At 32.1% G+C, this 24,284-nt stretch overlaps 2 protein-coding genes and 1 long non-coding RNA gene across 3 annotated transcripts in view; 2 read left to right on the top strand and 1 right to left on the bottom strand.

Annotated features, from left to right (window-relative positions):
• LOC139499581 (endoribonuclease LACTB2-like) overlaps positions 1–24,284 on the bottom strand; it is a 273,549-nt gene that overhangs the window by 172,943 nt on the left and 76,322 nt on the right. The window lies entirely within an intron of this gene.
• On the top strand, positions 593–11,271 carry LOC139497343 (uncharacterized). Its single transcript, XM_071285555.1, has 3 exons — positions 593–942; positions 9,006–9,124; positions 10,418–11,271. The coding sequence occupies exons 1-3, from the start codon at positions 612–614 to the stop codon at positions 10,715–10,717; spliced, it is 750 nt and encodes a 249-aa protein (XP_071141656.1). The 5' UTR covers positions 593–611; the 3' UTR covers positions 10,718–11,271.
• Positions 21,913–24,188, top strand: LOC139497341 (uncharacterized). The gene is made up of 2 exons (XR_011657750.1): positions 21,913–21,975; positions 23,515–24,188. It is a non-coding gene; the product is annotated as an uncharacterized lncRNA (long non-coding RNA).

Here is a 24,284-nt window from a genome sequence, read left to right as displayed (position 1 = left end):
CTGTATGACTGACAGTTCTATGAACCATGAAAAAAGTCGCACGCTTAAGTTTCAGAGTTATGTGCACAATTTAAAAATGTTGTGCGCACAAGTTTAAAAAAGCTATGCGCTCAAGTTTAAAAAATTGTGCGCACAAGATTTAAAGGTGTGCGCACACATATTCATCAATTCATCTTTGGCACTTAAGGGTCTCCGTATAAGAGTCCTTTTTAAGACAGAAAAAAAGTGTTTATCAATTTCAGTCCCCTGAAAGTTTTTGAAATTTGTCATCCGTGAATAAGTAATCAAGCTTAGTTGTTTCATCATTTATCATATTTATTTTCATGTGCTCTGCCAAAATGCTCTGATATTATCATAAGAACAACATTTAATCTTCCAATTCAATATCTGTAATTCTATCTATAACTCGAATTACCACTATTCATTTGAATACGTCACAACATCGATCACTTCGGTTTATGTTCAATATTGCTTTTTCTTTTGTTAAAACATAGCTTCAAATATTCCCAAGGTAAAACAGACCAATTAACACATACTACGCATCGTATAACGTCAGCGCATAGTCACCACATCAGCATTCAAAGCACACTATTGAAGGCAATCATATTTGAATGCTTTGCGTACTAACAAGAATTATGATATCTATCATAGTTATATGTATGCACATTATGTCCGTTGCTGTACTAAGTGAATCAAGATTAAGATTTATCTCAGCGCACCATAAACCTGAATATGACGACAAGTATGAAGTAGAGAACGCCATTGGAGCCTATCTTGTTAGATTTGTAGGGGAATGCGGTATAAAATGTGTATCAAATACGCGTTGTTTATCATACTTTTACAACCATCTGACAGGAATGTGTATTTTACACTCAGATTCGTTCACCCATACTGTGATGTCATCGTCAGCGAAAGGGTGGAAATTTTACCTTTCACAAGAACGTAAGTCCACATAAATTTAGGTACTAGTAACTTCGCATTTTTGTGTTTTCAGAAGTTTAACCCTAGTACCTATTCTGAGTGTATTCACAACAATTGTGTTGATGCCACTACTGATGGATAATTTCCTTCCCGTGCGTATCACCAGCCCAGTAGTCTGCATTTGTGTGTTGACATGAATTATCATTGTTAAGGTCATATGAAAATTATTAAGGATTTTTTACTCCAATATTTGGCCCTCAACTTGCGGCAAAGTTAATATACCGCAATCATTTGGCTTTCCAAATACCGTTTCGATTATTAATATCACTGAACAGACATTCATTGACGAAATCCGGATATAGTGTACAAATGTTTGCAACTCATGATTGCGGCATACCATCTTTTCCGCAAGTTTATTGTTTTCTGTTTGATAATAAATTAATAATAAGATCCAGTTTGTTACATCTGGTGATCCGTTTATTTGGTAACCGCCAATGGCATTCAACATGTTCAACAGGGTTTAAGAACATCAGTTGTTCGACCTGTTAGTGAAATGCGTTTAGTTTAAATATACTTTTTCACTTGTTTGGTCTTTTGAAAAATGTTGTTTGTGCTGTATTATTGTGCGACCGAAAGCTTCATTTTTATGAAGCCTAGGTGGTCGTGTGGTCTAACGCGCCGGTTACAGTTCAGGCTATTTGGTGTCACGATATCTCATTAGCATGGTTTCGAATCCCAGCGAGGGAAGAACTAAAAAATTGAAGTGTGAAAGCAAATTTACAGATCTAACATTGTTGGGTTGATGTTTAGACGAGTGTATATACAGAATGTACACAGCCATGTATCACCATAACTGCTGGTGATCCGATGGGAAAATCTGTTGAAGAGTTTTCACTGGTTCAGACGTACTTATAAATATAATCCTTTCTGTGACTGTATCTTACATTAATTTGCAGGATCCTTTACTATAGATAATTTAGCTGATCTGTAAAAATAACATCTTCATGCCTTATACATGTTATATATCATGTACTGTAGTACGACACTAGATTAAAACTGACGTGGAAAGGTAACACCCGGCCACCAAAAGCTTCATTTTTATGAAGCCCAGGTGGTCGTGTGGTATAGCGCGCCGGTTACAGTGCAGGCAATTTGGTGTCACAATATCTCAGTAGCATGGGTTCGAATCCCGGCGAGGGAAGAACAAAAAATTTGCGAAAGCAAATTTACAGATCTAACATTGTTGGGTTGATGTTTAGACGATTTGTATATATAAACATATATATACAAATTGTATTATATGCGTCAAGATCCCTAATAAACCTTGAGATGAGGAACTCAGATGACGTAATTAAAAACAAATATTAATTTGCCATACAATTGTGGATGCTGTGATTTTAAAAATAGACATGAATGAACAATAAGAACTGTTTTAGAGAAACTGATGTAACGAGAAAAGAAATATGTGGATTTGACCTTCAATAAATTATTAGAAAGGACAAATTTTTTATTGAATTTTATGATCAAAATTTTGGGATTATTTCATGAGGAGAGTGACATTTTTCACCATCTGCCGGGGTTCAGCAATTTGCGAAAAAAGTAATCTCACTTGCCACCCCGAAAATATAATCAGACATGTATAAATGTATCAGCTTCGATATGAGCCACCACACATATTAAAGTAAACGATATTGACTGCGCAATTGAGGAAAACGTTACCATTACCGCCTATGTAGAATTAATTGCAGATGTTGACCCATATGTCTCAGATATTATGTTTCGTAATAAAAAATTGTTAATTAATTTGACAAAAGTTGTTTAACTTTAATCAGTTAATTAAAAGATGATTACGTGACTAAAAATTGGGTTTTAATAATCTCGTAAATTATGACATGTTAAATGGTCTTATCTATGCAATTGACAGTAAAAGTAACTTTAACATTTGTCCTATTATTTATGGTCAGACCATATGAGTGTATAGGCATTGAATTTGTTAAATATTAGTTATAAGATGTTTTGGCTTTTTTATGATGGTATGTTTTCGAAATTTTATTCTGAACGTTTATAGACATGATAGACTCGTTCAAGACTTTGACATATTTTAAGACAACAGTATATTGTTGAAGACTTATCTTTCCTCTAGATTTCTTTTGGTTATTTTCATCGTTGGTAACCGACTCATTGTTGTTTACCCAAAACATTTTTATTCATACATGTATGTTTCATGGTCATGAAATGTAGTATCTGTGTATGATATTTCTAAGGAAGTGACCAATTTACTTAAACATGAACGAATTCAAAACGGATTTACAAGTTGTGAGCATGTATAAACTATCGTCGTTTCTTATTTGGCTAAATCATCAGTAAAGCTATTCCTAGCTATCTCAACCGAATAAAATGTTTCTTATAGTTTTTGTGTTCACGTATATAATGTGGATATTAAATCAATTGTCGTCCTCCTGCACTGTTCATGACATTGGTGTGTGAAATCAGATCTGAAGTTTAACCGCCCAAATCAGAGAATGGAATGACAATAGTTAACTTATACGAGCTCTATGGAGTTAGTTGTTACTTTATTTTTCTTATTCTTTTCTAACATTCGAAGAACAAATCACCTAAAGAAATTTCCTGTAAATAAATATTTTAACATGACCTCAATGCACATGCAATCTTTTAATTAAATGCATATACAAAAGGTGTTAATATTATCAGAAAGTACTATAAGTCCATAAACATTGAACATATTTATACACAATATTTAGGTTATAATCGTAGGATTATAATACTATTGTGTATCTCTGTCATGGTATCTGTCAAATCAAACAAATTTCTTTTCTTTTTTTCTTTGAAGTTAAGATGTTGCACCTAAAAGTTGCAAATTAAGAATTTCGGATGGGGTGTAAGTTATGCGAGAATCGAATACGTGAACAATTGGCCGTTTCAGAATCTAATGAATTCTGGGTTATATTTAAAAAGTGTACACCAAAACGTCATGATTGGTTAAAAACGTTCTAAACACTGAAAAATCAACCAATAACATGACGTTGTTTTCATTTTTGGGTACACACAATAACATTACTCACAGTCCTTTAGATTCTGAAACAGCTAATTGTTCAAGCACGACTACAAATATGTGTATAATTGGCCATGTCATAAAAGTATAAACGTATAGCTGCTGTCGGGAAAATTTTCCTAGTCTCCTCATCCGAATAAAATGGATTTTTGTGTTGCAGAAATTTAATGTGAAGATTGAATCAAATATCACCCTCCTGCACCGTCATGACGTCGGTGTTTTAAATCATCTATGAAGTTAAGCCACCGATGTTAGAGATTTGCAAAAGTATATTTATGGATTATCTAGTATGTGGTTACATTTACAAAATTCTCTTATTCTATTCTAACACTTGAAGATCATATCATTGAAAGATGTGTCATATTTTACCTGACTAGCATTAAATTATGATTCAATTTCCAATATGTGATGGTATTTTTCAGAATATATTAAACGTCTATGAATATTTCATATATTTCCTACGTACAATAATAATACTATCGTGTATCTTTGTTATGGTATTGATTTGTCTAATTATACAAACTATATTTTATAGTAAAAATGTTCTAACTAATAGTTACAAATTGGATATTGCGTACATGGTTAAATATACGCAAGAATTCAAATTAGTTTAATAAATGATCAAATGCGTTTACAATTTGTTCTGTCATATAAATGAAGGCTAATTTAGTTTATCAATGTTTAAATCTCGTTAATTGATGGAGAAGAGAAAACTCAAATTAACAAACAAACACTGAGGGAATCGTATTCACTCAAAAAGGAGCGATACCTAGGGGGTCGACAGGGTGAGCGTCTTCTCATGTGCATGATCACCCGCTATTCACACTCAGTCAAAATTACACAATCGTGAAAAGGACAAAATCGGTAAAAATTACACATCACAACACTTAACCGATTTCTAAATATCTTAGACAAGCATGTCCTTCTAAGTTGAGAACGCGACATGTCATCTTGATCAACCAAATATAGACAGTGACAGTTATGATTATGGATGGTCAATTTCAGTCGTTCTTCCTCATAACTATGTTGGAGCAGTTTTCGTATAAGGATGTTACCAATAGACCTTTTCAACATCTCTCGACACCTACAGTTGAGAACGACTACGACAGGTAAAATGTGAAGGGTCGTCTCAAAAATCAAAAACAATTTGAGATCATTATTGATTTTATTGCTTTCAATCATTGACAATGATAAAACTTTCCTACAGAGTCCAAATGACATGGGTTTTTTTTTTAAATTTATTATAAAGAAAATGATAGACTTTAAGTCATATTTCATCTTTTAGACGTTTAGCTTCTAGCTGTCCTGGTTGAATTTGGAAAACGAAAAGAACAAATGATGTTTATTGTATATAGTTGATATTTAATTAAACAATGATTATGTCGGTTGACAAGAGCGGCACATGTCTGTTAGTTTTGGCCTTGGATGCCTCCATAATGTACTCAATACTTTGTATCATTTCAATTCACCAATTTGGTGTTCCACTTGAATTCTGTATTCACCAATCACTGCTTAAATGTTGTAACATTGAAACGAGGGGTTAATTATATTATATATGTTTTCAAAATTCATCAAGGAAAAACTTTACCTCGAACAAGATATCTTGAAGCGGAGAAGACCGTCGTTGATAAAAAAAAAAATCCAAAAAAAAATCGTGATATTTTCCTTTGACCTAAAAAATCAATATGTAACTATGTAAAAATTGAATATGTACATCAACTAAGATGAAGATTGGTGGAAAACACAAAGTTGGTCGTGTTCACAAGTGTGAGACGGACGGACGGTCCAGTAATCTTTTTCATTTTGGAAAAAAATCAAAAGCTTTTACACCAACAAATTAAATCGTTATTGGCATGCGGCAAATATTTGGCGAAAGACTCACATAATCACAAAAGTGAAGAGAAAATTGGTTAGGATTCTGAATGATTCGAATAATTGTTAAATCAATTCAACATGAAATGTCGTGCAAATACATACGAAATAAGAATATTATATGACAGAGACATATGTATGGTGGACGGATGCGGACCTTTCCCCTGTTCGTGTTTCCGGGGAAATCCAGAAATCGAGAAAGCGAAATCGAGAAATCAAGAAATTGGGAAATAGAGAAATAGAGAAAGCAAAAACGCAAAATCGAGAATTCATTTCGCGTTTTCGTGTTTTCTCTTTCGTGTTTCGGCGTGTTTGCTTTCTTGATTTTTCGATTTCTCGATTTCCCGATCTTATCTATTTCCAAATTTCTCAATTTCCCTATTTCTCGATTTCCCGATTTCCAGATTTCTCAATTTCTCGAATTTGCCTTCTCGATTTCTCGAATTCCCAATTTCGCGTTTGCTAAATGAAAGGAGAAGTCACGAAAACGCGAAAAGGCGAAATAAATGGCCGCATCCGGCCACCATACATATATTTATTTATTTATTTGGTTGATATTCATTCTTAAACTATATAGTCAAAACAATATAAAACCGCCAATCCAATATGTTACGTAATGATAATCATGATTGTTTTTGTCTTTGAGACGACCCATCCATTTTACCTGTAAACTGTAGGTGTCATTAGTCGGTGTCGAGAGATATTGAAAAGGTCTATTGGTAACAAAGTCCATATAGTCTGAGCATACAAGCTTGTAACGTATTAACTGATATATGCAAACTACATACGATGAATTTTTGCTTATGTTACTGCTGAGAAATGGGAATTTGACAGTTGGAAATATGAAATCATCACGTTTGTGATAGATTCTAGTTTGAAGTTGTCCATATGTGTCTTTATCGAGGTAATGGTCAAGATATGAAGCATACATTCTACTTTCGGTATTGTCATTAATATGAAGTTCATGAGATGTATGAATGTGCTTGTCCATTATGTATCTCTGTTGTGGTATTGAATTGTATTACTGTTATCAAATCTCACTAATGCGTTGTTGAACTAACCTATAAAATGTCAAATTCACACTAATTCGTGGTTGACCTAACCTATACACAGTCAAATTCTCACTAAAACGTGGTTTAACTAACCTATACAAAGTCAAAGTCACACTACTGCGTGGTTGACCTAACCTATACAAAGTCAAATTCTCACTAATACGTGGTTGACCTAACCTATACACAGTCAAATTCACACTAATACGTGGTTGACCTAACCTATACAAAGTCAAATTCTCACTAATACGTGGTTGACCTAACCTATACACAGTCCAATTCTCACTAATACGTGGTTGACCTAACCTATACAAAGTCAAATTCTCACTTAAACGTGGTTTAACTAACCTATACAAAGTCAAATTCTCACTAATACGTGGTTGACCTAACCTATACAAAGTCAAATTCTCACTAATACGTGGTTGACCTAACCTATATAAAGTCAAATTCTCACTTATACGTGGTTGACCTAACCTATAAAATGTCAAATTCTCACTAATACGTGGTTGACCTAACCTATACAAATCAAATTCTCACTTATACGTGGTTGACCTAAACTATACACAGTCAAATTCTCACTTATACGTGGTTGACCTAACCTATACAAAGTCAAATTCTCACTTAAGCGTGGTTGAACTAACCTATACAGAGTCAAATTCACACTAATGAGTGGTTGACCTAACCTATACAAAGTCAAATTAACACTTACGCATGGTTGAACTATCCTATACAAAGTCAAAGTCCCCATATTTATTTTAGTATTATAGAAATAACAACCTTTTTAAACTGATTTGAACTTGAGTTTGGCCATTTTGCGTTGGTTTATCTGCTTCAGATATCAAAGAAATCTAGTGTTTCCACGCAGCGTATGAATATTCTTGTCCATAGTAAGGTACCTCGTTTTTCGTACGTCATATCTGAATTTGAATGTACTTGTATACAGATTATTTGAAAAGGATACAAACAAGAAAAATCTAATGTGTTTTGTCCAACAATATTCATCCGGCGTGAAGTTTTGACGTTACTCTGATACCAAAAGGTCACTTTAATTGAACTAGATACAATTTAAATATTTTAAATGAAAAGTACAGTGATACTGATAATCCGAATTTAATTATCATCGAAAGGAAAACTTAAAGCACTATAATGGTTGTTGTCTTATAGAAGATGAGTATATGAAATGTTTTATACCAAGAATATATCACCTTGGCTGTTTTTGGCAAAACCTTTTGAAATTGTTGGTTCTCAATGCTCAGCAACTCTGTATATATAAGGCCTTTTCATTTTTTTATTCGAGCTTCACTGATGAGTCTTTTGTAAACATAACTCGCGTTTGGCATACAAAACCAAAAGCCTGGTATCTTTGATGGGCTTTTGATATAAAGATTATTTGATTCGCCTCTCTTTTATGACACCATTTATACAACAATCTTTTGTTAATAACATGAATAACAACAAAATGTTATTCGTGCGAAGTCCGAAAAAGAAAAGCAAGTTTGAATGCAGCCTGGTTGAATTTATTGTAAATGATTAAATAACGTGCAATGAGTGCATAAAGGATGAGACTGATTTCTAAAGATTTAATGTCGCCCCTCTTCTTAAATGAATATTATAGTTGATTTATAATTAATAGGCAACAGTAGAAGATTGCTGATAAAGGAAGATCTAAATCTATAATATTTTTATTTCAACTATTAGTATTCATAAGAACTAAGAATATTGTGGAAAACTTTAAGCTACACTTTAGATGTCTTCGTGATATTTGTCTCTGGTTGTTGTTTCATTTACGCATACCATATATTTATATAAAAACGCAATGTATTGATACAAGACTTATCAACAGATATTATTTCTATTATTGTTTCACTTTTCAGGGCACCGTAAATACAAACAAAGTAACTCGGCAGTGGAATGGACTTATTTAAATTACCCTGGGTCGTCGGCTTACCTTCGCCTTAACTTGAGATACTCAATCTATACTTTCTGTGTACTTTTTGGTTAACTACTGACTTTCACTCCCCCTGATTGTTCTTGTCTAACAAACTGATTTTTATTGTTTCATTTTTTTTTTCCTATCTGTCATATTTCAGGATTCATATCGGAATGTTCATTGGGTGGAGGAACCTGTGACAAGCTTGATAGTTGTGATGGAGCCCATAGCACTGGCGGCTGCAGTTATAGTTCAAATGCTGTATGTTGCTTTGACAAGGTATTAACTATAGATGTGTGTCAATATTATTGCAGACTTAATAATATAATCGAAACAATAATAATTGTTCATATTTATTGCACCGGAAGCGACAATGAAGCTTGAGGCAAATATTTTTGACAATTCAAAACGTGTTCACAAATTGCGGATAACCACCATAACGATAAAGTTAGATAAAGGCAAAACAGGAAAAGGAATCAGTTGTTTGTCAATTTCAGAAACCTTGCTAATTTGCTAATGGCTGAATTAGTTTTTAAATTTGAACTATGGATTGATCTACGTGACATCGATTGAAATAGGAAAATATAAGTAACGGGAACCTGAAAAAAAGCATGAGATAAAATAACTATGCAGTGCAATGATTCTCTTATCATGTTAAGCAAACTCAAACATTCTATCCGATGAAGTAGCCAAATTCGAGGATTTCAACTAAACCTGAGGTTACGTACATAATATTTCAAAAATCACAACGACATACATCATGAATGATCAGAACTGGTTAAAAGTACATCCAAAATCTTTAATGAATGTTTTAGAGATGTCGTCATCTTTACTCCAGGGTCTGCAAAGCATGAATAGAATACAAACGTTGTTTAAAACATAAAAGAAGATTCACAAATCAATGGTCCATTTGCCATTTACCGATTTGATTCTTTTATTACACACTTTTTAATGAAAACCTATTTATTGCAAACGTTATTTTCATTGTGAGTTGTTAAAAAGTGTTATATTAATTATACTATAAGCATTCAAAAAGTGATCAAAAGTACTAAAAAAAATAGCTTTTTAAATATCATAAAAAGTAAAAATCAAAAACAATACTGAACTCCGAGGAAAAATCAAAACGGAAAGTCCCTATTCAAATGGCAAAATCAAAAGCTAAAACAGATCAAACGAATGGATAACAACTGTCATATTCCTGACTTGGTACAGGCATTTTCTTAAGTAAAAAATGGTGGATTAAACCTGGTTTTATAGCGCTAAACCTCTCACTTGTATGACAGCCGCATCAAATTCCATTATATTGACAACGATGCGTGAACAAAATAAACAGACAAAAAGTCAAAATTAGGGGTACAGCAGTCATCATTGTGTTATAATCTAAATCACAATAAAAACAAACAAATATTAGACAAAGAAGCACAAAAAGGCACATATCAAATTTATCGATGGGACCAAATATGGTTATATAAACCTACATCAAAGCCTCTATATTTTATGAATAGATCTATGTAAATGTGATACGTTTATATATTTGACCAATTCACTGGACCATTATTATCTGTTTTGCAGTCATATGGCAGAGATGGGGTATGGCCTGGATACTACGTACAAAATGGTGTTCAATACTCCTGGTCGATGTCTATACAGTTTGACCGAAATTCCATAACTGGAGGAGGATCCGATAGTGTTGGCACTTTCACTATTGACGGATCTTTGAATCCATTGTCTAAGGATATCAATTTTGTGAAAGCGTATACTTCTCATAATGTATCTTACACTGGTCAAGTAACAGCTGACGTGTGTACAATGTATGGTCAGTATACATTTGGAAGTACAACTGGAGCTTTTAACATGACAATTTGTACTTGAACGTTTTCAATTTTGTTTTTATTTTTATTTTTTGCTAATATTTAACTTGACACATCTGTTTCTGAAATAAACTTTTAAATCTGAGTACGCTGATGTATGTTTTGTAATTGATGTTTAAATTACAATCGGGCATACTACATGGTATTTAGGAAAATGAGTTAGGTCAGAGCATAAATGTATGTAAAGGATGTACTCCACTGAGGAGCCAAACATTTCTCGAATTTTTTTTTTCTTAAACTGATTTTTGGGTTTATATGACTGTAAAAAGATAATTGGGAAAACATTATGGTGGTGCACTTCTTATTTTGATACGACCCTTTGAAAGTACCCAATTTTGATGATTTTCCCATTTCTTATCATTTTTTGGCTATTATCGTAAAAAGTATCACAGTTTCACAATTAAAGTTTTTTTCATACTTTCAATAAAGATGAAGTGGACCAATCTGAATAATTTTAACTTGAAAAAACTATAGGTGTTAATTTAAGAAAGTGTTATCATATGTTGATGTTTTTTTCGTGTCAAATAAACATGCTGTCAATTTTGTGAATTTGTATTTTTTTCTCTGTTTTAATAATTAAATGCATATTATTTAAACTTTTTTGTTATAAATAATAAATGAAATACATATGTAAGAAATTTGAAAATAAAAAAGTGATATGGGATGTTCATCTTCCTGGTATAATCATTTCTTGTACTTCTCACCCATTTCCACAAAATTTTGGCAAAAAAGACTGACTTGATTAATAAGAAACTTGAAAAAATTAATTACTCAAAAACTGTTTGTTGTAAATACACAATTTTTGCACAGAGTTTAGTTTGATTATAACAATTTCAAAAGATATACAACAGATAACGAAGGGCAGCCGATCATGACACAAAGTCGGTTCATGCATAACATTCCGCGTTTAAAAATCTGATCGCCATCTCACAGTCACAGTCAAAATATTTAAGTTGCTTTGTATTCCTGTTTTTATGTTACTACAAAAACCACAACAATTAACAAATGTATTTTACCCATTACTCTTTGTTTATCATGTTGCGTATAAAAACACATCTGCTCAGACAAAATTTATTAATACATGGCTTATAGTAGAATAACCCATCTGCTCATATGCATAAGTCTTAATAATGTCGTCAGAATCAAATTTAAAAAAAAAACAGTAAGAAAAGCATTGAAACCTAAAATCAGACTCGGACCTACTTTGTTACGGGCAAAAAAACTTATTCTTTTTTATTGATTTTAATTGTTTATTTACATATTTCAGATATCAGAAAATGACCGTTATCCGTGATATTTATATTCAACATAGCACCTGACCAGGGCATCTTGCTAGAAACCGTGTTTCTCTGTCGAATCTGCTTTGTGTTCAGTGTTATATTTATTAACTGTTTTTCTGTTGTCAGTTTATTTTCCACTTTTTAGTTTAGTATCTTTCACCTCAGAGTCTCTATTTAGCTCATTGGAGCACAAAGGCCCAATGTGAGCTTATGCCATCGTTTGGTTTCCGCCGTCGTCCGTCTTCTGTCATCGTCTTCGTCGTCTGTCGTGGTTTGGCGTAAACTCTTTTAAATCTTCTCGTAGAAAAACATAGTCAAAAATTTTTGGTCCAGCATCAAACGTGGCTGTAATGGCTTAAAAAAACATTTGGGTCAAATGCAGTTTTTGTCTTATATGGATATAGGAAGATGTGGTGTGCTTGACAATGAAACAACTATCCATGCACATAACAATTTATAAAAGTAAACCATTATAGGTCAATGTACGGCCTTCAACACGGAGCCTTGGCTCACATCGAACAAAAAGCTATAAAAGGCCCAAAAATTACTAGTGTAAAACCATTCAAACGAGAAAACCAACGGTTTAATCTATATAAAAAAAACGAGAAACGAGAAACAGGTATGTATATTTCAACACATAAAGCACAACAGCAAATCTGACCTTAAGTAAATATGTCCAATTTGTCAAGATCTATAAGTCCTTAGTTTTGTTGCTGCCACTTAATTGATCATTTTAAGGACATTGTCAGTGTTTGGCTATTAGCCTAAATATCATTAATATCATTATAAAAAGAGATAAACAATTGATCAAATGTTCCTTAAGTTATTTTGTTTATAAATTGTATCCGAGGTTTTGACCAATCAATGAAATAAACATTGCTGCTATGGCTAAAAATAGAACATAGTGGTCGAATGCAGTGTTTGCCATATATATCAAAAACTTTAACGTTGGGTAAATATGTTTAATAGACTAGGATCTATTAACCGTTAAATTTTCCGAAGAAAACAGAACACCCAATAGTTGGAATGCAGCCACTATATTGGCAATATTAAGGACATCTTGCAGTTATTAGTCATATTGAATATTATAGCGACAGCAAAGTAAGATCTATTAGTAAGTTAATACGAACATAATTTACCCTTAAAGGAGTTTAATTTGTCATAATTTGTTCATCTAGTTTGCTTACTTTCAAAAATCTTTTCCTTTGCAACTGCTGAATCAATTCAGCCAAACCGGTTAAGGTAGATTCATGGTATACCGCCATCTTGAATTGTACAATCACAGTACAAAATCGGTCTAGTTATTTGCCCAAATCAGCAAATTTGGAAACACATTTGCAATTTAATGGTTAGACTGTTTATTTATATAAAGAAAACTTGTTAATTTATTGTATTATCAAAATATTTTAACAAATATCAACCTTTTTGGTTTTTAAAATCATTTTTTCAAATGAGCCATTTAAGGGGAGATAACTCTTTTAGTACAAAATTTATACTGGGCTAATAGGGAAATTTTTTATTTTTACTTGTGGCAAGAAAACAAGTTCGGTGACACCATGTTTTCTTTTTATTTTCTTAAAAGATATTATGCAATCTATCTTCTCACAATTTATTTCAAAATTCTATCTCATAGAATTTGTTTTATGCACTCTTATGTGTTTTTTCATGAACAAACTAACCAAATTTAGGCAATTTTCAACGACTCATAGCTTGAAAAATAGCACGGTGACCTATACTTTTTATTATATTTTTGAAAAAAGCATAGTAAAATCTTCATTTTGGCAAATTATAAGAACATTCTGTCTCAAAAAACATTTACTTATGATCTACCTTAAATGAGTTTAAGAGTATATAATATTCATTATATTGTACATGCATTTTCTTGAGCGATAGGAAACTTAGCAGCTATAGTTTAAATGATTTTTTCAATCCTAGGTTCTTCAACTTCGTACTTTATTTGGCTGTTTTTACATTTAGCGTCACTGGTGAGTCTTTTGTAGACAAACCGCGCGTCTGATGCAAATACGAAACTTCAATCCTGGTATCTATGATGAGTTTATATTATCATAGGAGTAAAATGCAGTTGTTTGCTTCAGAAAATAAATACGACAGATACATAGAACATTTTAATGCATTGTTTAGCTACTCAGTAATGTATGCATATACCTTGACCTATAATGGTCTACTTTTTTAAATTGCTTTCTGGATGGGGAGTTGTCTCATTGGCACTCATACCACATCTTCTTATATCTACACCCCAAGGGTGACTGGGGTATAGAAATATGGTCACTTGGTCTTCTCCCGACCGGCAGTAAAACGCTTGCCGATCGGGGCGTCCGTTTGGCTGTGCAGGATGTATCAAGTTCGCAGTCACGTCCGGTTAGAAGGGGGACGTTAAACCCGATGCTTCGTGTAAGGAGAGTGCCACGCCCTTTGCACGTTAAGAACCCTTGCAACAATTCTTTGGGTCCGTATGTGGCCTGTTGCAAGGCAAAATTTCTGTCCCTATCCAATATACCCTCATTTTCCAGTGGCAGTCAAAATTTCTCCGACCATCATCCCAGATGGCCTCTTTTGTATCAACCTACCTATTTGTTCTCGTCCTGAATATGCATGAAATATTTGCCACTGGACGTTAAGCAACCAACAATCAATCAATCAATCATCTTATATATATGTATTGAAAAGAAAAAATAGTCATTGATGAAAGATTTAAGTAAAATATCGTCTGAGCCTCTTGTTTATTATACTATCTAAGCAACTGTATATACATCCTTTTCTTCGTGTCTGGTATCCAATCAAACAGTCGAGTTAACACTTAATTAAAAGTTACAAAATTCAAAAATACAGAAATTAAGCATTAGTAATTATAAGCATGGTCAGTCTGAAGGAACAAGTGCATCATTAGGTTTCTGAAGTCTATTATTCAACCGTTGTGGTAAATAATAAACTGTTTTCATGAGCAGTGATGCGATCTTTCTATGCATGAATATTAAATTTCATATTTTTTGTTTAGTTAATATCAACTAAGAAAAACAACAATTCTTGATTCTTTGAGTGTTTTTGGTAAATCGGCACACCTAGGTATATTTCGGTACTCTAAGTTTTTATATCTACCGAGGTGCGCCGAATTGGTTATGCAGTTAGTTTATTATAAGAATTATATTCCCTTAGGACCTCGCAGATATTTTAAGTTTAGATATGTATATATATTTTGTGGTTTGGTGGGACGGCTGCATTGCAGGCGATTTGGTGTCACGATATCACAGTAGCATGGGTTCGAATCCCGGCGAGGGAAGAACCAAAAATTTGCTTTCGATCTAACATTGTTGGGTTGATGTTTAGACGAGCTATTTATATATATATATATATATATATAGCACACATTTTACGAATGAACGATTTTAATTTGCGAAAAGCGCAAATTCGAATAATTGTCCGCGCAAACATAGAAAAAATAGTGCGCTGATATACACATTTTAACGGAGAAGCAGACGATACAATAGGTTTATCAAAATTGATAAACATTATAAATCTGTCATCAACTGTCTACAAATTATAACATAGACAACTTAAGCAAGAAGTAACATCAAATACTTGGGTGATCTCAACCAGTCATGCGTTGTATAAAGTTGTTTTCCTCTTTTTATATATAAACATTGCGGAGAGTGATTCCCTTTAAACGAGGAAGTCTAAAAATAATATTGTATTGACATCCTATGTATCCCTGTATTTGTATTATTTTTATAGGAGCGACTTAAAACTAAAGGTTTTTAACGGTTTATTTGAAATTTCAAGGTTTATTTTAGCTGGAAAAAGGATTAACTCCTAAATTATAATCAACAAAGCAATCAAATTTATAAACATGTGCAAAGTGACCTTGTCTACAAAAAAATACTTTCTGCAAAAATATGCCTCAAATCTACCGGAGACTGTTAGATGACAATGAGACCCTACTGATCTTTCAATGTCAATAAAACTTGTCCAAATTTCAGAACAAAAGGCACAGGGCAATGATGAGACCCTCTGATCCCTCGATCGTCATGATTGATATTATGCAGAAATTTATTCAATTAAAAGATACAAATGACTTCAAAGGGAATTTGGGTAAACTTCGTTTTTTATGTTCATTGAGGGATTAAAGTGCCAGTTCGATATTCCGCCATAAATTCTTAATATATAGTGAAATCCTTCCGGAGACTGCTTTAATGCCAATGGTCTTTTAAGGTGTATGAAATTGAATAACCATTTAAACTGGGTATAAATGTTTCAGTTAATTTGTATAATCAGTGAGTATGTAGAATCCCTGAAATTTTTAGGGATTAAGTAGAATCACTGGCTAGTTTAGGGATTATATAATCACTAAAACTTTCAGGGATTATGTATAATCACTAGAAAAAAAACATTAGGGATTATACATAGTAACTTAAATGAAGAAATAGTTTTATCTATAAAGAAAATGAATAAAAGTCAAATAATGTATTCTATAAAATCATATTAAAACATTATTATAAACATAAATTGTAAAATGTTAAGCACAACATATCAAAATGATAACCCCATTGTTTTTAAATGTTAGGCACAATATATTAAAATGTTAAACACAAAATGTTAAACACAATATATTAAAATGTTCAACACAATATATTAAAATGTTAAACACAATATATTAAGATAATATGCTTCACATTTGTTTCTATCACAATATCCGCATTTTAAAAAACCTATTCCTTCACATATCGAATCATTTTTGTCGACACACCTAAGAAAAAAAAGTGTTCAGTAAAACCTTCTCAAGGTATCCCGAAAAAAAGGGAATTAGCAACTTCGAACCTGTTCGAGCAAAATACCATGTTTTGTGGCCAGGCAATATTCTTTTTCAGACTTTTTGTGAACAATTGCCAATGTTTATGATTTGGGGTTTCCCTTTCCTTTTTTCCCCTGCGGAATTAAAAATATTACAACAAATGCCAGCTTCCTCTAAAAGTTTGTTCTATTTATCAATCCTTAATTCTGACTGTTTTTATCATCATGACATTTAGATGTGAAAGTTCTCTTTGTTTGAATGTTCTTGTTCATTTGACAAAAAAAACAAAAACAAAAACAAAAAAACTAAACTAAACCACGAAACAGTTGTTCCATAATCTTCTTTACCACAAATAACAAGCTCTGTGGATTTACAAATAGAACATCAATATGCATTTGATGCTGGCTTTTAAGCAACAAACAATACACGTAAAGTTATCGCTATTAAGGGAATGTTGATTATCATTAATTTTGAAGTCTTCAACTTTATCTCGAAACCCTGTGTTCGTTATATCTTTAAGATTATCCTCTGTGTTTAAAAGCAAAATTATTTCATTTAGCAAAGGATATGAAAGAAAAAAAATGATAATTTGCCTATATTATATATTTTTTAACAAACAAAAGGATCCTTAAACTATTGATAATCTCTGAAAACATATTAGGGAATATGTAGAATAATTATTAAAATGTTCAGTGATTATATAAATCACTGCTCATTTTCAGGGATTAGACATAATTACTAATGATTTCAGTGATTCTACATATTCCTTGACAAATCGGGGATTCTACATAATCCCTGATTATATAAATTCACTGTAACATATATACGGATCGTATCAAAAGAATTTCCGAAAAGTTTACCCAAATTCCTTTTGATGTCACTCTTATCTTTATACTTATTAACTGTGTGTATAATTTTATGTAGAGTGAGGGCTCATGTAGTTCTGATTAAAGCTATGTGTGTGGGAATTTTTTTGATAGCGCATTTATATATATATATATATGGGAAGTCTACTAGAATATCAAATAATGGGACATTGAAAGAAAAGTGAGGTCTCACTCTTTTTTCAGCGTTCTCCGGTAGGATTTCACTATATTTATAGTTATCAAATTGGTACTTTGAGCCCTCCATAAACATAGAAGACGAAACGTTTACCCAACTTTCTTTTGATTTCTCTCATAATTATATATTAATTAACGCCCTGTGTCTTCTTTCATGTATTACGTTTGCATGTTTAGTCAATCGAAGATAATCTTTTATATATTTTTTCATATCTTACTTGAGTGGTCGTTAAGTTTTGTTTCTTGAAATATCATCTGTAGAATGTACATATTTGAAATAATGTATTGATAAAAACCTATATTATATAAAGGGGAATATGCGATTTACATAAGGATTGAATCTGAGTACAACATTGATTTAAGATAACTTGAATTGGTCACAAAAACAATTTCTCTCTTTTACTCTTTTCAATTATCACTATCATGCTATTTATGTAACCGAATGAGGGGCAAACGATACAAAATGGACACTGAAGCTCTTTGTTCGAAAATTCAAACAGACAAAAGAGGGACGAAAGGTACCAAAGGGACAGTCAAACTCATAAATCTAAAACAAACTGACAACGCCATGGCTAAAAATGAAAAAAGACAAACAGAAAAACAATAGTACACATGACACAAAATAGAAAACTAAAGAATAAACAACACGAACCCCACCAAAAACTAGGGGTGATCTCAGGTGCTCCGGAAGGGTAAGCAGATCCTGCTCCACATGTGGCACCCGTCGTGTTGCTTATGTGATTACAAATCCGGTAAATAGTCTAATTCGGTAGGTCACATTCATGAAAGGGAAGGGGATTGTAGTTACGACGTAAGGAACATATCCCATATCATTTGTGAAACGGTTATTCCATAACGGTCAACCAACTCGTGATGGCGTCCGTAAAATTTACGAAGGGATGATTTCAACTTCACCATTTGGAACTCTTGGTTTAATAGCTTCCTTGTGAGCAGTAACCCTCTTTCAAGAAAATCATGATAGGAAATGCAAGCACGGGAATATCGAATCAATTGTGAGATATATACCCCGTATGCAGGTGCTGCTGGAATGTTGCTACTTAGAAATGGAAAGTTCACAATTGGAAAGCTGAAATCATCTCTTTTGTCGTAAAGTTTTGTTTTCAACCGACCCTCATTGTCAATTTCTAGATGTAAGTCAAGATATGAAGCCGACTTAACTGTATCTGTAGTATCCTTTATCTCCAATTCGATGGGATAGATGCGTTCCACATAGTCACCAAATTTTGAATTGTTTAGTGAAAGAACGTCATCTATATAGCGGAAAGTAAAGTTAAAGGATATTGCTAACTTCTTATCTTTCTTCCTAAGAAGTTCCTGCATGAAGTCAGCCTCATAATAATAAAGAAACAAGTCGGCAACACTACAAAAGTCAAAAAGTCTGAAAAGACCAGTTTTTGTCTGAATTTGCATGAATTTTTACTCGACATTCTTAATTTGTCCAAATAATATTTAAAAATTCTTGACATAGTATTAATTTGTCTAATAAGGTTCTTGATTTTTCTTGACAAGTGTCTTGACAGTATGAACATTGTCTTAAAATTTCTCGACACTTCCTGTATCATCTGATAAGAGTATGGATTAGTCTCGACCAATTCTTGACTGTCTGAAATTTGTCTCGATCTGTCTTGACATATTCTTGACATTCTTAATAATGTCTTAATATGTCTTGACATATTCTTGACATTCTAAATAATGTCTGAATATGTCTCGACACATTCTTGACCGTCTCAAATATGTCTTGACACTTTCTCAACAGTATAAATTTCGCCTGAAATGTATACAGACTTATTCTGCACTGTTTATGACATTCTATTGCTGTTGTATACTCCTTTTTATTATGGCTAAACTAAACTTTGAAGAATGAAGGATTAATTTGGTATAGTAAAATACCCTTTTGGTTCACCTTAGTTTGAATAATCTGAATAATCCCCCATGTAGTTTAGTTTCGATTGTTTTCACTTCGAATATAAGTCGATAAAACTGACAAACAGCATTTAGATTTTTGCAATTCGCAAAACTGCCAGTCAAATATGCTTTACTAAAATAGGTGTCTTGTAGGCAGTTTATAATGTGATCATGTGTCTCTTTTGGACCCCACAATTCATCTTTTAGGTTTATGTGGCTAAAAAAAAAGAAAGGGGGTTACGTTAAGGTTAAAAAATTTGTTCTCATCTTGATTCAAAAAACTTATTCATTTTTTAGAACAACTCAAAAACATTTTTTAATCAAATTTGAGTGTTGAATTTTATAATTTTTCATCAAAATGATGATTTTCATCATTTTCATCTATTAACAAAATTTTGAAATTGTAGTGGCATGGTTGGTCAACTGATAAGTTGTATGGCTGATTACAGGTAAATCAGTAATTTCTATTTAACATTTGTGTGTACTCTGGGGTATGAATACCTTAATTTTATGGTGAACATCCTGTCAATGTGTAATACTTAATATATATTCCAACAGATGACATTAAACAAATTTTCATCTGTTAATGAATGATTTGTATATCATCATAATTTACTATTTATTTAAACCACATTTTTGTACAATAATTATTTACCATATTAACATTAACATTGAATATCATGAATGTAGGATAAAATATGTCTACAGTATGATTGGTTTAAATCATTTAATTTATAAGATTTAGGAATCAAAATTTGTAATTTTTAAAAAGCCCACATTTAAATTGTTTTATATCAACACACCCACATTTAAATTATTTTATACATTAGATTTTATAGCCACATTTGCATTTGTAAAAATATTTTGATGCCCAAATTTTCAATTATTTTACATGCCCAACTTTCATTTTTTTGTTGTAAGAAGTGTAACTTGAAACAACAGTATATTGTGTAAAGAAAAATAAAGATTAAAGTTATACATTGTTATATCATGAATACTGGTCATGATTTGTAAAACTGAGAACTGTCAAGTAAATTTAAGACACAATTCCAATTGTTCAGAATATGTCAAGCCATACTGAGAAAAAATAAGAATGTCAAGAATATGTCAAGAAATTTTAAGACAGTATTCAAATGTCAAGAATTTGTCAAGAAATGTTAAGACCATATTCAGAATGTCAAGAATGTGTCAAGTAAATTTCATACAAATTTGATATAAATGAGAATTTGTTAAGAAAAATTAAGACACAAGTCATACTTTTGGAGAATGTCGAGTAAAAGTTCATGCAAATCAAGACAAAAACTGGTCTTTTCAGACTTTTAGACTTTTGTAGTGCAAGTAGAGGGGCACAGTTTGTTCCCATTGGGATGCCGACAGTGTGTTGAAAAACATGTCCTCCGAACGTTACAAATATGTTGTCAATCAAGAAATCAAGCATCAAAATTGACAAATGATGGTTCACAAAACACAACATAAAACACGAACCCCACCGAAAACTTCTCTCAGGTGCTCCGGAATGGTTAGCATATCTTGCTCAACATAATTTCGAATTACGATTAACGATTAACGAGCCGGTCTTGACTTTACATATATCATTTAAATGTAATTAAAAACTGAAACTAAAAAGTTTAGTTAAAAGCAAATAAGCTCATTTCAATGTACGTCTTAATTATTAGATATTTTTACCTATTTGTAACGACAAAAGCGACACAATTGTTCGATTATTTAAAGCAAATACTATACATTACAAAAAATAACAATATGATATTATTCGCTTGGTTTCATGATTGAAGGTTTGATTTTATCATTAATAGACATATTGTTTTCCTCAATTACCTGTCACGGTATGAAATACAAACTCCACCTTTTGGAAAACACATATATCTCAATGTTATCCATTAGTATTATTGATTTTTGGTTTAAGATACTTTCCAGACCGTAATATCTATATTTTCATATATATTAACATGATATACGTTACCAAAGTCAAGTAGTTGTGGGTCATTAAAAATGTAACAAGAAAACAATAGATTTTAACACATTTAATAAAAAGAACTTGTTATACATATAAATTTTATGGTATTAATTTCAAACTGTTATAATTTAAGAACAAGCACTCCGAAAACACAACGCTCTTATCTGGTCTTTTGCGAAGTAAGTGATTTTATTGTGTGCCACTAAAACAGTAAGTGTGTTTTTCTTTATTTGCTTAAAATCAATGAATCTTAAATGTTCTAATTTAAAAATCGAGCTCAAAATTAAAAATATATGTACTTGGTCTGAATCGCATAATCTGAATCTCATATTATTCTCTTTTCTTTATGAAATCAAACATTATTTACCCTTGCACCTCCATGTGGACTAATTTAAGTACAGAGCTAAAAGTCCAGAATCTAAAAAACATGAATATTAAAGAACCAAAAGAACTGAAGACTTTGTTAAAAAAAAGTAAAATCACAGAAATACTGAATTCCAGGAAAATTCAATCGCAAAGTCCCTTATCAAATGGCAAATTCAAATGACAAAATAAATCAAACGAATGGACAACAACCTGACTTAGTACAGGCATTTTAAAATGTATATCCCATTAAGGTGATTGACAAATACGAAAGGTATACAAAGTATTAAAAGAGTATTGATTGTGTACCCTTTTGAACACTTCTTCCGAAACGAATCCGATGACAATCAGCAAGATCAATTTTAATCGTTCTTTTGTGATATCAAACATTGAGGTACAGTTACATAGAGATCCATAGATTTATACTCTGTTATTGTTACTGTTCAACAGCCAGAAATATTGTTTGGTTTTTTGTAATCTAGTTCCTAAACGGTTTATGTCATAACCCCTAAAAGTTAATAGTTACGTGGTCGATTATGGTCTGGAGCATTTAAAACGCCGCTCAGATTTAACTATTTCATAAGCTGATTTAAGGTAGCACAATACAAAGATTTTTCATCCCCAATTAGACATCTTTAAACTGATGTAATTCTTTAAATTTTATAAATGAGGTACCAAAAGAAAGAAGAAGGGTTAATCTTTCAAATTGTGATAATTTCATTACGACATAATTATTACATCAGTTATTATTATGTAATTAGTTGCTATATGGTGATGTCTATACTTGAATGAATTTAGCTTCTTTGTTATTCATAGCATCCAAAAATATTTTGTAGATTCTTGCACAACACAGTTTGACCTTCAAAACTGTGTCTCAGATTTTTCCTATTGTATTTCATTCTCTGATAAATCTTCAATGAAGTTTGCAACATCAATTCATAAGAGACCACTAAATTCAATTGGGTATAAAATTTGTTCTATTGATGTTTTTGGAAATCTGAGACACAGTTTTGGAGGTCAAGCTGTGTTGTACAAGAATATATAAAATATTTTGGGACGCTATGAAGAACAAAGAAGCTAAATTCATTCAAGTGTGGACATCACAATATAGCAACTAATTACATAATAATTAATTCTATAATAATTATGTCATAATAAAATTATCACAATTTGAAAGATTAATCTTTCTTCTTTCTTTTGGTACCTCATTTATAAAATATAAAGAAGGATGAAATGAATTACATCAGTTTAAAGTTGTCTGATTGGGAGTGACAAAATCTTTGTATTGTGCTACCTTAAATTGTATGTTACATCTAAACAAGTTTCTTCATCAAATTGTTAACTTTATAATGCTAACCTAATAATAAGAAATGCATCTGTTTGCAGGATAAATTCTTTGAAAGTAATTCGAAAGTAAATACCAAGTATTTGGGATCGTGTATTGGTGTCATTCTACATTATTCAACAATGGCGTCACATCCCGCAATACATAATGGAAAAGTCTACAGACTTCAGGCACAAGATGATAATCCTGAGCATGGATTATTTGCTAAAGACTATTATATGAATGAGCGGTCGACAGTTACAGCTGCGTATCATGTTGCCTGGGGGAGTAGTAATAATAGACGGGATTCAAAATATATCTCGGCTTGTCTAAATTATAATGACGCATTAAGATTCTCACAGAGAAATCAATTCTTAAATGGCCACATTGTAAGCATTGATACAGATCAATTGAATGTTCTACATGTATATGATCCAAACGTTAGGCTGCAGTTAAATGCAGAACAAAACGAAGAAAATCCGGTAACTATTTCGAATTTCGACTCTTTTGCCAATGAAAGAAAGGAAGTGCTTATAGTTGGTCCCATTCCAGCCAACTGTGTGACGATTATAACAAATAGACAAGATCTTCCTAATCGCCATGGAAATGTACCGCGCCACTAATTGTATCGACTTATTCATTTACAAGACATTGAATGGTTAAAATCAGCTGAAATGTTCAATCATTATCATTTCATTTTTTGTTTGAAAAATAATAAATATATTATTGTACACGGCATTGACATTGAGGTCATAATTCTTTTTAAAGCCACAAAAGGGCTAAGTAATGTTGGGTACTTTCATGTTTACATGATAATTGGTTAAAAGGTGCG

Source organism: Mytilus edulis, chromosome 12, assembly GCF_963676685.1.
Source record: "Mytilus edulis chromosome 12, xbMytEdul2.2, whole genome shotgun sequence".
NCBI lineage: Eukaryota > Metazoa > Mollusca > Bivalvia > Mytilida > Mytilidae > Mytilus > Mytilus edulis.
The sequence above is the reverse complement of the archived record's forward strand: the minus strand, read 5'-3'. Positions and strand labels throughout refer to the sequence as shown.

Coding starts and splice junctions, on each gene's coding strand:
- LOC139497343 (XM_071285555.1), top strand. CDS start 612: ATGCTTTGCGTACTAACAAGAATTATGATATCTATCATAGTTATATGT. Junction 943..9,005: donor ATTTTACCTTTCACAAGAAC/GTAAGTCCACAT, acceptor GTCATATTTCAG/GATTCATATCGGAATGTTCA. Junction 9,125..10,417: donor CTGTATGTTGCTTTGACAAG/GTATTAACTATA, acceptor TCTGTTTTGCAG/TCATATGGCAGAGATGGGGT.